The sequence below is a fragment of the Sturnira hondurensis genome, unplaced genomic scaffold (assembly GCF_014824575.4).
Source record: "Sturnira hondurensis isolate 20B ecotype Veracruz unplaced genomic scaffold, ASM1482457v3 Scaffold0016462, whole genome shotgun sequence".
Taxonomy (NCBI): Eukaryota; Metazoa; Chordata; class Mammalia; order Chiroptera; family Phyllostomidae; genus Sturnira; species Sturnira hondurensis.
The window spans coordinates 8,480,844-8,495,785 of NW_028089093.1; the positions used below are offsets into that span (position 1 = coordinate 8,480,844).

General features: G+C 38.1%; 1 protein-coding gene across 1 annotated transcript in view; it reads left to right on the forward strand.

Annotated features, from left to right (window-relative positions):
• Positions 1 to 14,267, forward strand: part of SEMA3E (semaphorin 3E) — a 256,905-nt gene extending 242,638 nt beyond the window's left edge. The window contains exon 17 of the mRNA XM_037066143.1: positions 12,813 to 14,267. Coding sequence (XP_036922038.1) covers positions 12,813 to 13,265 — 453 coding nt within the window. The 3' untranslated portion in view covers positions 13,266 to 14,267. The remainder of the gene's footprint in view (positions 1 to 12,812) is intronic.
• Positions 14,268 to 14,942: the final 675 nt, after the last annotated feature.

The following is a 14,942-nucleotide window of genomic DNA, read 5'->3' on the forward strand; positions in this document are numbered from 1 at the left end:
ATGATCCTTTTCATCTACTATAGTGATAATATTTCCCAAGGTCAGTAAATATTATTTAAAACAATTTTATGAATATGAGATATTCCATCATGTAGATGCACAATAAGGAATTCAACAAATCCTTTTTGAGAGTTACATTGATTGAAGCCATTGGCTATTGCAAACAATATTGCAGTTTATTTCTCTGTGCATTTTGTGCATATCTACAAATAGTTTCCTAGGAGAATTTCCCAGATGTCAGTTTGATGGACTGAACTAGTATGTTTTTTTCTCACCAAAAACTGTAGCAATTTACACACACCTCAACAATGAATGAGGGTACCTATTTGCTTCTTCTGTAACCAACCCTGGATGTTATTCTTTTTAAATATTTGACAATTTGGTGGTTAAAAAGATCTTGATCTAATTTTTGTTTATTTGCTTTCTAGAGAAGCTGAACATAAGTTCTTATTTATTGATCTTTTTTAATTTTTATTTTTTAGTAAATTGTGATTTTGTGTTTTATCCCTGTTCTCATAGAGTGTTAGTAGTTTTCTTATTGATTATAAAAGGGGTGTGTATACTAATACTATTTTCTCTTTTTGTGTCATATATATTGCAAATATTTTACCTGCTCTGTCAATGTCTTTTAAAAGATTTTTTTTAAGTTTATAGAAAATTTCCATTTTTATGCAATCAGTACTATCAAGTCTTTTCCTTTGGTTCAATCTCCTCTCCTGTGTTAACACCTTTGCTACCCCTAGATTGGCTAAATTTTAATTTATATTTTTACCTTGCTCTGTTACTGTTTTTCATTCTTTCTTATATATTTATTTTTATTGTATTTTCCATTATTATTTATTTCCCTTATACCGCCTTCCACCTCCACTCACCCTCCTCTGCCCCCAGCAGTCACCACACTGTTGTCCATGTCCATGAGTCCTTTTTCTCTTTTTAGCTGGATCCCTCCACCTTCTCTATACCCTCAACCCACACACCCCCAGAGCTGTCAGCCAGCTCTCTATCTTTGAGGCTGTCTCTATTTTTCTTGTTAGTTCTGTTTGTTTATTAGATGACACATATGAGTGAAATCATATAGTATCTGTCCTTCTCTGCCTGGCTCATTTCACTTACCATAATGTCCTCCAGGCCCATCTGTGCTGTTGCAAAAGGTAAATTGTCTTTTTCTATGGGCAATTATTCCACTGTGTAACTGTACCATGGTCGTTTTATCTGTTGATCTACTGATGGACACTTGGGCTGCTTCCACATTTGGCAATTGTAAATAATGCTGTAGTGAACACAGGAGTGCTTATGATCTTTTGAATTAGTATTTCTGGTTCCTTCAGATAAATTTCCAGAAGTAAAATTGCTGTGCTATTTTTAACATGAAGGCAGTTCCATTTTTAACATTAAGATTTCTGCATCCTGCTTTCCACAGTGGCTGCATCAATCTGCAGTCCCACCAGCAGTGCAAAGGGTTCCCCTTTCTCCACATCCTCACCAGCACTTGTTGTGTGTTTATGTATTTATTTATTTATTTATAAACGTATTTTATTGATTATGCTATTACAGTGGTCCCAATTTTTCTCCTTTGCCCCCCTCCACCAAGTACCCACTTTCCCTTCAGTAATACTCCACACCCCCTTAGTCCATATCCATAGGTAGTGCATATATTTGGCTTCACATTTCCTATACCATTTTTAACACCTCCCTGTCCATTTTGTACCCACCAATTTATGCTTCTTAATCCCTGCACCTTTTCTCCCATTCTCTTTGTTTTACCTCCTAGCTGATAACCCTCCAAAATGATCTCCATATGTATGATTTAGTTCCTGTTCTGTTCCTGTTCCTTTAGTTGTTTGCTTGGTTTATTTTTTAGATTCATTTATTAATAGTTGTGAATTTGTTGCCATTTTAATGTTCATAATTTTGATCTTTCTCTTATTCTTAAATAAGTCTCTTTAACATTTCTTGTAATAATAGCTTGATGATGGTGAACTCCTTTAGCTATGCCTAGTCTGGGAAGCACTTTATCTGCCCTTCGACTTTAAAGGACAGTTTTGCTGGATAAAGTAATCTAGTTTGTAGGTCCTTGCTTTTCATCACTTTGAATACTTCTTGCCAGTCTCTTCAAGCCTGCATAGTTCCTCTTGAGAAGTCAGCTGACACTCTTAGGGGAACTCCTTTGTAGGTAACTCTCTGCTTTTCTCTTGCTGCTTTTAAGATGCTTTCTTTTTCTTTAACCATTGGCATTTTAATTATGATGTGTCTTGGTGTGGTCCTCTTTGAGTCCAACTTGTTTGGGACTCTCTGTGCTTCCTGGACTTGTATGTCTATTTCCTTCACCAAATTAGGGAAGTTTCCTTCTTTTATTTTTCCAAATAACTTTTCAATTTCTTGCTCTTCCTCTTCTCCTTCTGGCATCCCTATAATTAGAACATTGGTACATTTGAAGATGATCCAGAGGCTTCTTATTCTATCCTTGTTTTTTAAAATTCTTTCTCTTCTTGCGTTGTGATGGAATGCTTATTTATCTCTTATGTTCCGATCATTGATTTGATACTCAGTTTCGTCCCCTCCACTGTTGGTTCCCTGTGGATTTTCTTTATTTTACTTAATGTGACCTTCATTTCTGCCTGGGTCTTTTTGTACTGTTGCCATACTCAATGAGTTCTTTGATTATCCTAATAACCAGTGTTTTAAACTCTGCATCTCATAGGTGTTTAATTCTCTTTCTGGAGTTTACTTTTCTTCTTTCATTTGGGCCATATTTCTTTGTCTCCTCAATTTGGCAAACTCCCTGTTTCTTTTAGGGTATTAGGTAGAGCTGCATTGACACCCTGTCTTAGTAGCATAGCCTTTTGTAGAACAGAAAACCTGTAACTTGTGTGGGGTGGATCCTTAGGTGATTGCCAGGGTGTGGCTACCTATCGCATTGCTTTTTGGTGCTGTGGCAAGAGGGGCCAGAGAGGGCAGCCAATGCTGCTGCCTAGCTTTTGGAAATTTGCCCAGGAAAAGCTGTCTCCCAGCACTTGCCCTGTTTCCAGTCTCCTCACTTTCTCCCTATATGCAACTTGTGCCCCTCCAGCTGTTGTCCTGGTGCTGAATCCCAGAGGGGATGGGACTGTGTAAGTCCTAAGTCTGTGCAGGTTTTTTAAGATAAGTCTCCTGATAATCCAGCAGTTCCTTCCACCACCCAAACCACCATTGGTTTTAACAGCCAGAAGTTATGAGTACTTATCTTCCTGGTATTAGAAACCTGAGCTGCTGGGTAGTCTTATTTGGGGCTGGGAACCCTCACTCCCAAGGTATTCTGCCTGATTTTTATCCACCACATGAGAATGTGGAACCATTTTGCCACTTCTCCAAGCCTCTCCTGTGGCTCTGCATGTTCTCTTTGGAAAAGTATCTATTCAGGTTTTTGCTCATATTTTAATTGAATTATTTGGGGTTTTGGTGTTGAGTTGTGTAAGTTCTCTATAGTATTGAAATATTAACCCCTTTTCAGATGTATCAGTGAATATGTTTTCCCATTCTGTGGGTTGTCTTCTTATTTTGTTGATGTTTCCTTTGCTGTGCAAAAACTTTTTAGTTTGATGCAGTCTCATTTGTTTACTTTTTCTTTTGTTTCTCTCACCTGGGGTGATAGTTCAGATAAAATTGACTATGGGCATTGTCTGAGATTTTATTGCCTATGTTTCCTTCTAGGATTTTTATTTTGTCATTTAAGCCTTTAATCTATTTTGAGTTTATTCTTGTGTGTGACATAAGAAGGGTGTCTAGTTTCATTTCTCTGCACAGGTGTGTTCCTTTATCCCAACACCATTTATTGAATAAACTGTCTTTAGTCCATTGTATGTGCTGGTTTCCTCTGTCAAATATTAATGGACTGTACAGGCATGGGTATATTTATGGGCTCTCTATTCTGTTCTACTGACCTATATGTCTGCTTTTATGACAGTACCATGCTGTTTTCACTACTGTGGCCTTATGTATAGTTTCGTATTAGGTAGTGTGATTCCTCCAACTTTTTTCTTTTTTTTAAATTTTATTTATTTATCTTTAGAGGGGAAGGGGAGGAGAGAGGGAGAGAAATATCAATGTATGGTTGCCTCTGCCAGGGGTACACAATGTATCATGTGTCCCCTGCTGGGAACTGGCCTGCAACCCAAGAATATGCCCTGACTGGGAATCGCACTGCGATCCTCTGGTTCACAGGCCCGTGCTCACCAACTTTTTTCTTATTTCTCAAGGTGGCTGTTGCCATTTGAGGACTTTTGTGGTCCCATATAAATTTTTGAAATATTTGTTTTAGTTTTGTGAAATACATCATTGGTATCTAGATAGGAATTATTTTGAATCTATAGATTGCTCTGGGTAGTATGGAAAAGTCCTCGTCTTCTAGTGTAAATTATAGGTCATATAGTCTTGTAAAGAATAAAAAAATATATACCTCTGATGAAGATATACCAGGTTGCCTAGAACTGTGCATCTGTGCCACATTTCTAGCCCATAGAATAGCTTAGATTGAACTGCATGGGGCGTCCTCACCAGACACTGGTGTGTTACCTTAAGGAAAGGTGTTCATTGTACTGCTGTGGATTGGATGCCCACCTCTAATTTCATGTAAACACAGAAGAGACTTTGCTCAGTCCTCAGTGCCAGAAAAAGATGAGCTTCTCTTTTTTTTTTAATTTTTTTTCAACCACCTACTTTTTTTTAAAGATTTTATTTATTTATCTTTAGAGGGGAAGGAGAGAGGGAGAGAAACATCAATGTATGGTTGCCTTTTGTGCGTCCCCTGCTGGTAGTTAGCCTGCAAGGAACCGGCATGCAACCCAGGCATGTGCCCTGACTGGGAATTGAACCGCGATCGTCTGGTTCGCAGGCCCGCGCTCAATCCACTGAGCTACGCCAGCCAGGGCAAGATGAGCTTCTCTTAAGGAGTCATTTAAAAAATATCTTTGGGAGAGATTTGGATCTTAGAATTCATCACATTTTATTCTTGCCTTTGATGACTAGGCAATGTAGCATTGGATTTGTGCCCCAGGTATGGCGGTGGTTTAGTGCCCCGTGTTGTGCATTTCTGTGTTCAAACGTACCTTTACTTTTATCCCCGTCCTCTTATTTCCCCTTCATCTTGATCATCCGTTATCCTTATCTTTGGGCATTTCTAATAAAAAAAAAATAATACCCTTAAACTAATGTTGTTTGTTCAATTTTGAGCAGTATTTATGAAAATCATATGACTGGAGTGTACTCAAGCATGAACAGATTACAGACAGACAAACTTAGTTTATTGGTTGCCAAACCAGGACAATCATTGCAAACAACTGGTGGTTTGTTTTTGCACTTTGATTCATGGTTGTTGTTGTTGTTGTTCTTGTTGTTGTTTTGCCTTCAGATGCATAATTTAGTTAAACATACTACTTAGTTTATTTACATTGTCATGAGCTGTCCGCACGCACAGGTCTTCTCTTGTTTGACTTGCTGTTTCCTGGACCATCTTTCTCCACTTTCATCCTTCTCATGTCCATCCCGTGTAAAGATTGTGATGTCTTCAGTATTACCTTGGGTACTGAGTGAGGATATAACGTTTTGAGTTTTCATGAGCCATAAAAATAATGTTATATATCTTATTCTGCTGCTTTTAAAAAAAAAACTCAACACTGTGTTTTTATGACTTATCACCATGGAATAGAGAAAAGAGATATATCTCTATTCCATGGTTTCTGACTGCTGCTTCAAATGTTATACCATGCATTTATTGCTGTTAATTGGTCCATTCTTCTCAGAGTGGTCCAAAAGTGTCATTACTTCCACTGTNTTTCTAATTAAAAAAAAACAACACCCTTAAACTAATGGTATTTGTTCAATTTTGAGCAGTATTTATGAAAATCATATGACTGGAGTGTACTCAAGCATGAACAGATTACAGACAGACAAACTTAGTTTATTGGTTGCCAAACCAGGACAATCATTGCAAACAACTGGTGGTTTGTTTTTGTACTTTGATTCATGGTTGTTGTTGTTGTTGTTGTTGTTGTTTTGCCTTCAGATGCCTAATTTAGTTAAACATACTACTTAGTTTATTTACATTGTCATGAGCTGTCTGCACGCACAGGTCTTCTCTTGTTTGACTTGCTGTTTCCTGGACCATCTTTCTCCACTTTCATACTTCTCATGTCCACCCAGTGTAAAGATTGTGATGTCTTCACTATTACCTTGTGTAGTGAGTGAGGATATAACGTTTTGAGTTTTCATGAGCCATAAAAATAAATGTTATATATCTTATTCTGCTGCTTTTTAAAAAAAAAACTCAACACTGTGTTTTTATGACTTATCACTCCTCCTATAGATCTCTATTCCATGGTTTCTGACTGCTGCTTCAAATGTTATACCATGCATTTATTGCTGTTAATTGATCCATTCTTCTCAGAGTGGTCCAAAAGTGTCATTAATTCCACTGTCTTGTCTTTAATTATCATCTCTGTGAATAACCCCATGTAGATCTGAGTGTAAACTTCTACATTATTAACTATCAACACCATTCATTTCTATAATTATTCATCTACAGAATTTCTGCAGTTTTCATTCTCCAGGCAGTTCATCTGGGCTCCCATTTTCCCAAATCCTCATCAATATTTAGTATTTTCTAATTTTGGCCTCACTTCTGTGTGTAAGGTAGTGTCATCTTTAAATTTTCATTTCTAAAATTACTATTTCTAATTAAACATTAATATGAGTACTTATTAAACATTTGGGTTTCTCTTTTTCTAAATTACCTATTTATATACTTTTCTCATTTTTTAATATTTCTCTTTTTGTTGGCTTTCAAGAGTTATTTGTATCTTCTATATATTGATCCATTCTTGAATATAAATATTTGGAATTTATTTTTTTGATAGCTGGCATCTTTGAATATACCATTTTTTCACAGTATGGTTTTAAGTACTTACTTATAATAACTTTCTTTCCATTATCTTATGTTAGAAATACATTTTCCACACTTGGGCCTCTAGTCTGAATTTTATATACAACTGTATTTGTTTTGCATATAGTAAAATAGGTTTCTTAAATGAGCTATTAAGTAATTCACCCCACCTGTATTGGGTAATCATCTCTATCATACAGCAGGTTCATTTTGGATAGTGTTTTTAATAAAAGAAAAATTTTATTTTTATGCTGTCATATAGGATATACTTTAAGTAAATCAATGTTTTTTTTTGTATTGAAGACAGGCTAGATAAACAAATTTTTTACCTGTATTTCCTGACTAAAACTGATTTCATTGTGAAAAATATTCTCAGGTAAACCAATTGAAGGCCTTTGTCTGTCCTTTTCCTTAAAAAAGTATGGAACCATGTAGCTGATACACTTAGAAATCACCTCGTCTCCCTGAGCAGTGGCCAGATGTGCAGGGTTCTTTGTTCCATTCTATTGCTTTTTATTTGACATTGTGAAACATACTGAATCGATCTTTATAACTAAGAATACTAAAACCATTTTCAGTAAGAAAGTCTGTATGTTTTTAGATTGCCTCTAAGAGTATTTGATAAAATGACGTATTACATATCATCTTTTTAACCAAGGAAATCTGGTCTGCAGACATAGAGAAACAACAGCTGGCTGAAAACACGTCTGTAACCAAGATGTGATATGGACGGTGCCCATGTTAACTACAGTGGGAAGATTAGATTGTGGAAGGACTTCAAATACAAATTTCTAAGTCATTCGTTATTTTTAGGGATCCCTAGGCCATGGAAGATAAATTTAACTTTCAAGGGGATTTAACCTCCCTAGTCTACAGCCAGCCAGATCTGAGAGTTAAAACATCTTTTATTCTTGAACTTGTAATTCACTGCCACCAGGAAGAGAGACCTGAATGCTGAGACAGGCCATGTCTAACATGCAAACAAATGAGGTGGAACAGTCCCCACCACACACATCATGCGTCTACATCTTCCGTAGAGTCTGGATTTCATGAATACACACAATGCCATGTTTTTTACACGGGTTTTGGATGAAGGGAACACATTCTGTGTATTCCCAATAAAAAAAGAAGAACACTCCTAATCCGGAGATCAGTGATTTGTATTTATTTCCATTTTTGCTTTTTATTTTATTTTCAAAAAATGTCATAAACTGCTTGCTATGTGCCAGAAACCAGGCTACATGACTTTTACATTTTCCCAACGTGTTGGTCACTCTCACAGGAGATGCAGCGGAAAGAGATCAAGGAACCACATTCAGGGAGAATAGTCGAGTGCACATTCTTTTCAGGTGCAACCGGTTTCCCGGGGCTGTTTGTCCTGTATTCCTTGAAGCATGCGAGGCCCCCTGACGTTGGTTGCTAGCTGCTCCTGAGATTGTGCCTATCCCGATCATCATTGGCTTTACTTAAAAATGGTNGCTTGCTATGTGCCAGAAACCAGGCTACATGACTTTTACATTTTCCCAACGTGTTGGTCACTCTCACAGGAGATGCAGCGGAAAGAGATCAAGGAACCACATTCAGGGAGAATAGTCGAGTGCACATTCTTTTCAGGTGCAACCGGTTTCCCGGGGCTGTTTGTCCTGTATGCCTTGAAGCATGCGAGGCCCTCTGACGTTGGTTGCTAGCTGCTCCTGAAATTGTGCCTATCCCGATCATCATTGGCTTTACTTAAAAATGGTGAAGAACTTGGCTATATTATTGGTGTACCTCATTTTCTTGCATGCCTGCATGCTCTGAACAGATGAATAGGTTTTCACTTTCACTGTGTTCTGAGCACTCTGCTCACCATGGAATCTGCATAACGATTCGGAACTAGACATTTACTTTTATGAAACTTATAATGCAGGGTGTGGCCAAAATGGGTTCACACGTTGTATGTGAAGCAGTTTATTCCTGAATTATTACTTATTAATTATTGCATTATTTTCTACAAAAACAACTATAGACCTACTTTTGCCCCACCGTGTACTGAAGAGATGAAACTCACAGGGAAAAATTATTTGAAGGGGAATATAAATGCCCACTGTGCACTGCAAATATGAGCGCTACCGAGTTACAAAAAGAAACAAAACGTATGTATGGGGCTATAAAAGAAGGATTCATTTAAGTCGTGAAAGCTTAAGCCCACTATTTGCCCTTAAAATTAAATCATTGTTCTTGGGCTGGTAACATGACCTCTATTACAGAGCTTATTAAATGTTCACAAGAATCACACAAGAAACACATCCTCTACACTTGTAACTTAATATAAAAACAAAATAAATAAATGTTCGAATATAAGCAGGTCTGTGCATCATTTAAATGTTTATGTGATGTAATGATTTTTCATTGACATATGGCATCTCCGTGAGTGTAATGTGGGACACACACTACCACGTGTGTGTATGTGTGTGTAGAACATCTGTCGGTATCACTGTGTGCCATGTGATGATTCAATCCCCTTAACACTCTATTCAAGTGGCTTCAAAACTTTTTATGTGCATTACTACATAAGGATGCTGTTTGGTTTCCATTTGGCTGGGTCGTACCATTAACGCATTAAATCCACCTCCGTTCTTAGCAGCCGGAAACTATCAAAGCCTTGAAAATAGCTCAGACCCGGGATAAACACAAATACTAACAGTGAGGCTGATCTGCCCTGTGATCCCAAATATAGTCTTTAAAAAATAGTAGATTGATTAACGTGGAAATAATCAAACTAATATAAGAAATCCTTATAGAAAACTCATGGATCTCAGAATGTACCTATTTCACCAACTCTAGTTTAAAATGCTCTGCCTTCAGCTGTTGGGGGTGTAGATTCAGAGGGGCAGGGTCTGGTTCATCGAACAATTGTCACTTGCTCAGATGAACAACAGAGAGTTTGAATGACTACTCAGTCAGGAGCATGACAAAGGGAAGTCGACTTTGAAGAAGAATAAAACAGTACCCATTTGTTGAAGGGGAAAGATATCAGTAAAAAGAAAATTAACTTAAGGGCTCTTATGTTTGTAAACATGTTGCTTGTTCAGGTGTAAGGGTTAACAGGTGAAATGAGAGGGGTGAAGGAATGAGGACACTTTCACGGGCTGAGGGAGGCCTTTCTGAAGTGGTAACATTCAGGTCAGCCTTTCTGAGGGAGAAGGAACCAGGGGCAGGGAACTTTCTTTAAGCAAAGACGAGAGCATATGTCCTGAATGGAATCCAGCCAGGCATGAAAGCCAGGACAGAAAAAAAGGAAGATTGAAGGGAGTTTGCCATGAGTTAAGGTCAAAGAATTGGTCACGAAGCATGAGAGTCTAGCATTGGCAAAAATCGTGGAATAGACTGGCTATTTCTGATGCTCCTCCCTGAAGTAATGTTGATGGCAACTGGGGACGTTTTGGATGTGAGGACACTAAGGCGAGAGACGTGTATATGATCAACAGTTGAAGATAGAGTGACTAGAAGAATGTTGATGCAATGGTCAGAACTAGGGGAGAAGTTTGAGTGGAAAGACACTGAATTGTAGGTAATGAAGTATCATGTAGGTCTCCATCCAGGTTTTGTCATTTATAGGGAACAGAGAACAGTGGATTGTGTGTAAGGCGCACTGTCTTAAAGAAGCTGATTGAAATGAGGAAATACAAGAGTTAGCATATGGATGCAAAGAAAAGGAGTTCAGAGAAGGACAGAGGATTGTCCTGTAGAGGAAATGAGAAATCCACAGAAGACATGAGGGAAAGACCCAGGGCAGTATAATGGTGTGTAACACACACACACACACACACACACACACTTAAGTAGGCCAGTCCACTCATGTCAGATGTTGCCACAAGTTTTAAAACGATGGAGGACAGCCTCCAGGTCAGTATCATGAGAGGCATGATGTGACAGAGAGTGAATTTACAGAGAGAGCTAGTGACGAAGAGAACACGGGCAAGAGGCCTGCTTCAAATGAGCAGCAGCGCAACACAAAGTCTTTAAGAGTTATTTAGAGTTATTTATCGTCTGTGGCAGCTACTAAGGATACATTCTCAGCAAAACCTATTAATGAATACATTGTTTCCATGTAGCAAAGATGGTTTTGGTTTGAGGGCTCTTTCTGGTCCCTCACTGGAGAACTTGAGTTAATGACTGTAGCATTTTGTCTGCCAGGGCGTGGCCCCTCCCAGTCAGGGAAGGCACCTGTGCAGGACACATGGCGCTCCTCTGTCATCCAACTCTGTCACTCTGAANTAAGGATACATTCTCAGCAAAACCTATTAATGAATACATTGTTTCCATGTAGCAAAGATGGTTTTGGTTTGAGGGCTCTTTCTGGTCCCTCACTGGAGAACTTGAGTTAATGGCTGTAGCATTTTGTCTGCCAGGGCGTGGCCCCTCCCAGTCAGGGAAGGCACCTGTGCAGGACACATGGCGCTCCTCTGTCATCCAACTCTGTCACTCTGAAGCTTCTGAATAATTAGTGTACATTGCGTAGCTGAAACAATACCTCAGGCAGCCTTCTGTTTGAGGTATAATCTCTTACTATACCACTAATGCCATTTTACCACATGATCGCCAATTATATAAGTGAGCACGCATGAGTGACCACATATGAGTAATCACATTGCAACGTTGGACATGCTTGAACTGCCCAGGGTTTGGAAGAGCTGAGCCTGCGAGGTCAGGCCAGGACCTACCACTGGTACAAACAGTGCTGGCTGGAATGCCTCCCTGCATGGCTGTGCTGTTGTTGCTAGGCTGCTTTTACATTGGCAAAGGTGGTTATTGCTTTTGTTTCATGTTCTCAAAGGGGAAGTCAGCCAGTGTGATATAAGTCACCTCGGTACCATCGTGATAGAATCCTGGGCCACATGAGAACATAAATCAGTTTGTGTTTGGTCAAGGAATGTATAAAAGGCTAGGTAGAGAGATAAGTATTGATAGTATTATGCAAAATAGTCTCACCTGAGGTACTTAAACTTCACAGAATTCTTCAGGTTACGTTAGCATTATTATCTTCCCTTTCACGAGTAAAATTAAGGCAGAAGTATACATAAATGCCCGAATCACAGTTAGTAGACAGTTGTGCCAGTATTTGAATCTAGTTTTGTCTAATGTCAAATCACTACCAGTACCACTAATGGTGATAAAATATGAGCTGTTAATTGAAAGACCACTACTGTGGTCTTCTTACTATAAATTGTAATTATTTATTTATGTAATGATGGGCACAATTTACTACATTACAAACATAAAAGAGGTATTTGAGCAGTGAACGTGTATGAAAACTTAATATTTGTCACACTATTCTACTCCTTCAGAGCAGAATCTGGATTTCTGGATTTTACTCGTTATTTTTTAACCTCCGTTAACTGGACAGCCTTGTAGAAATGTAAAGAACGCTTACAGAATGAAGTGACAGATGGATTTCTTTTTAAGGAGAGAGCGTGGGGCTCGCTCAGCTCTCTAACCAGAGGTCCTTGCCTCAAGACGTTGGTCCTGATCACCTGGAAGGCATAAGAGCCCCTGAACTAACAACTGGAGAAACGGAATTTGTCCTGTCCATTAAAAAAGAAATTGAATAAATTTTACAAATTGTCATTTCACTGTAACTTGGAGTGCTGTAAAGAACTGGATGGTTTTGTTGTTGTTGTTGTTGTTCTTTCTAATGATTAATTAAAGTCACTAGAGAGAAAGCTCTCTCACGTTGCTCTTAAAAAATATTGACCTAAAATGACCTCAGAGTCATTGCTACGGAGTGACCCCAAGTGCAATTAAGTGTAAGGCAGGGATAGAGCTGATTTAATCCCTTAGCCCCCCTCCTCTCTCATCTAGATAGTCTTCTGGATAGTCGTCGGGTGCCACTAATTTTTTTGTGTGATTGCAGGTGAAGACAGATGACAGAGTGATTAAGATGGACCTCGGTTTACTCTTCCTAAGGGTGCGCAAAATGGATTCTGGTACCTACGTTTGCCAGACAGTGGAGCATAGCTTTGTCCACACGGTCCGCAAAATCACCCTGGAGGTCGTGGAAGAGCAGAGGGTGGAGGAAATGTTTAACAAAGATTATGAAGTGGGCAGGCCGCACAAGATGCCTTGTCCTGCCCAGAGCAGTATCCCGCAGGGGACGAAGCCGTGGTACAAGGAATTCTTGCAGCTGATTGGTTATAACAACTTCCAGAGAGTGGAAGAATACTGTGAAAAGGTGTGGTGCACGGATAAGAAGAGGAAAAAGCACAAAATGTCGCCTTCCAAGTGGAAGTACGCCAACCCACAGGAGAAGAAGCTCCGCCCCAGAGCGGAGCACTATCGCCTGCCCAGGCACGCGCTGGACTCCTGATAGGGCGCAGCGGTCGGCGGGCTTAGGCAGAGTTTATATTCAGGACCCAAAAATGAAAGAAAGAAGAGTAAGAAATCATCCAGCTTCTTTGCATTAAAGAGATTTCTGTAATACAGAAATGACTGGAAAGGTGTTATGATAAATTATTCTATGTGCTCACTCGGTTAAACATCGCATAAAATTAACTAATATTTTTGGGGTACTTGGTTCAGTAGTTTCACATTATATTTATCAAAAAGTATCATAGCTGCAGTTTTGAGCACTTGACTGCTTTTTCATGGCAATTGTTACTTTACCCTTGCAAGACTTAAGATAATGGGAATATTGGCGAAAAACTAGAGGTTTTAATAATGGGAAAAATAAAAATAGCAGTTTTAGTCTTTTTGAATTTTGCCTTTACACCACCATGTAAAACATACATAACATCACGTACTTCAACATTCTCGTGCAAACTGTCTGTACTTTGTAAGGGTTATTGTATTATGTTGGCAGAGCCAGGAGTTTGATGGAGCAGGGGTACTGTAATTATTGTAAACCGTGGAAGAGAAACTGTGGTCAGCTTGAAATTTGTGCCCTTCATAAAACATTCATTAGACCATATTTCCAGTACTTCTGTTCCGTGATGAAAACACATCCCTTCAATTTTACTCCAGAATGAAGCAGAAGAATGAATTGAAGGTAGCTTCTCAGAAAGATCTCAAAGGATGTCAACAGATCGAGTTACAGTCAGAACTCTGCTGCCCTCTTGTGGTAGAAAAGTATATTTTTTAAACTATTTTTCACGGTTTGGTGAAGATTTGAAAGCAGTGTCTCAGTAAGTACGTCTAATCCATTTTCAGAAAAACCTAGCTGAAATCAAACTACTAATGCTTATCTCATGCTTTAAGATATTTATGAATAACTTATTACCTCATTAGTCCAAAATGGTATTACAGCACTGAAGCTCCATAAAAACTTAAATTTTATGCCTTCTAAACAATCTTCCCTGAAATATAAAACAGATTCCCCCCAAATGCTATTCTATTTCTGAAAAAATATTAAAGCATTTCCCCTCAGATATTAAATTTTCCTCTATTTTATATTAAAAAGTGGGTAGTTATTTTATAAGTTCTCTTGACTACCAAATTGTTCAGAGTACTTTTAATTTTCTCTTATAAAGAGTATCAAGAAATTTCATTTTTGAAAACATTTATTTTCTGAATTTTTTTCTCCTATTTTACTTAACAATTACCTTCCTAAAATATAATTTTTGACGTTATTCATTTAAATAAAAATTAAAACCAAGTGACTTACATCCCCCCAAAACAGATATGAATATTAAATATTAATTCCAAACAATATTCATTTTACTTTTCAACATTAGCTTAGAAGCTATATAAGTAAGAAAGTTAAAGTATTGATAATCTTATAATGACTTTTCATTTTATTATAAAAGTAACAAATACATAAATGTTTTAAGAAAGTTTAAGAAGTTCATTCAGTAAGCTGTGCAGGTCTAAAGGATACAAATATGTTGAAAATTAACATTCTCTGAAAAACCCAGTTGCTATTTACATAGGAATCCACAGGAGGTCATTGCTGCCCACCAATAGTAATTGGAAACAGAATGTATTGGAAGTCACAGATTTTTAAAAACGGCTGCATTTCAGTAAAAGCTACCTAATGTGGAAGAATTGA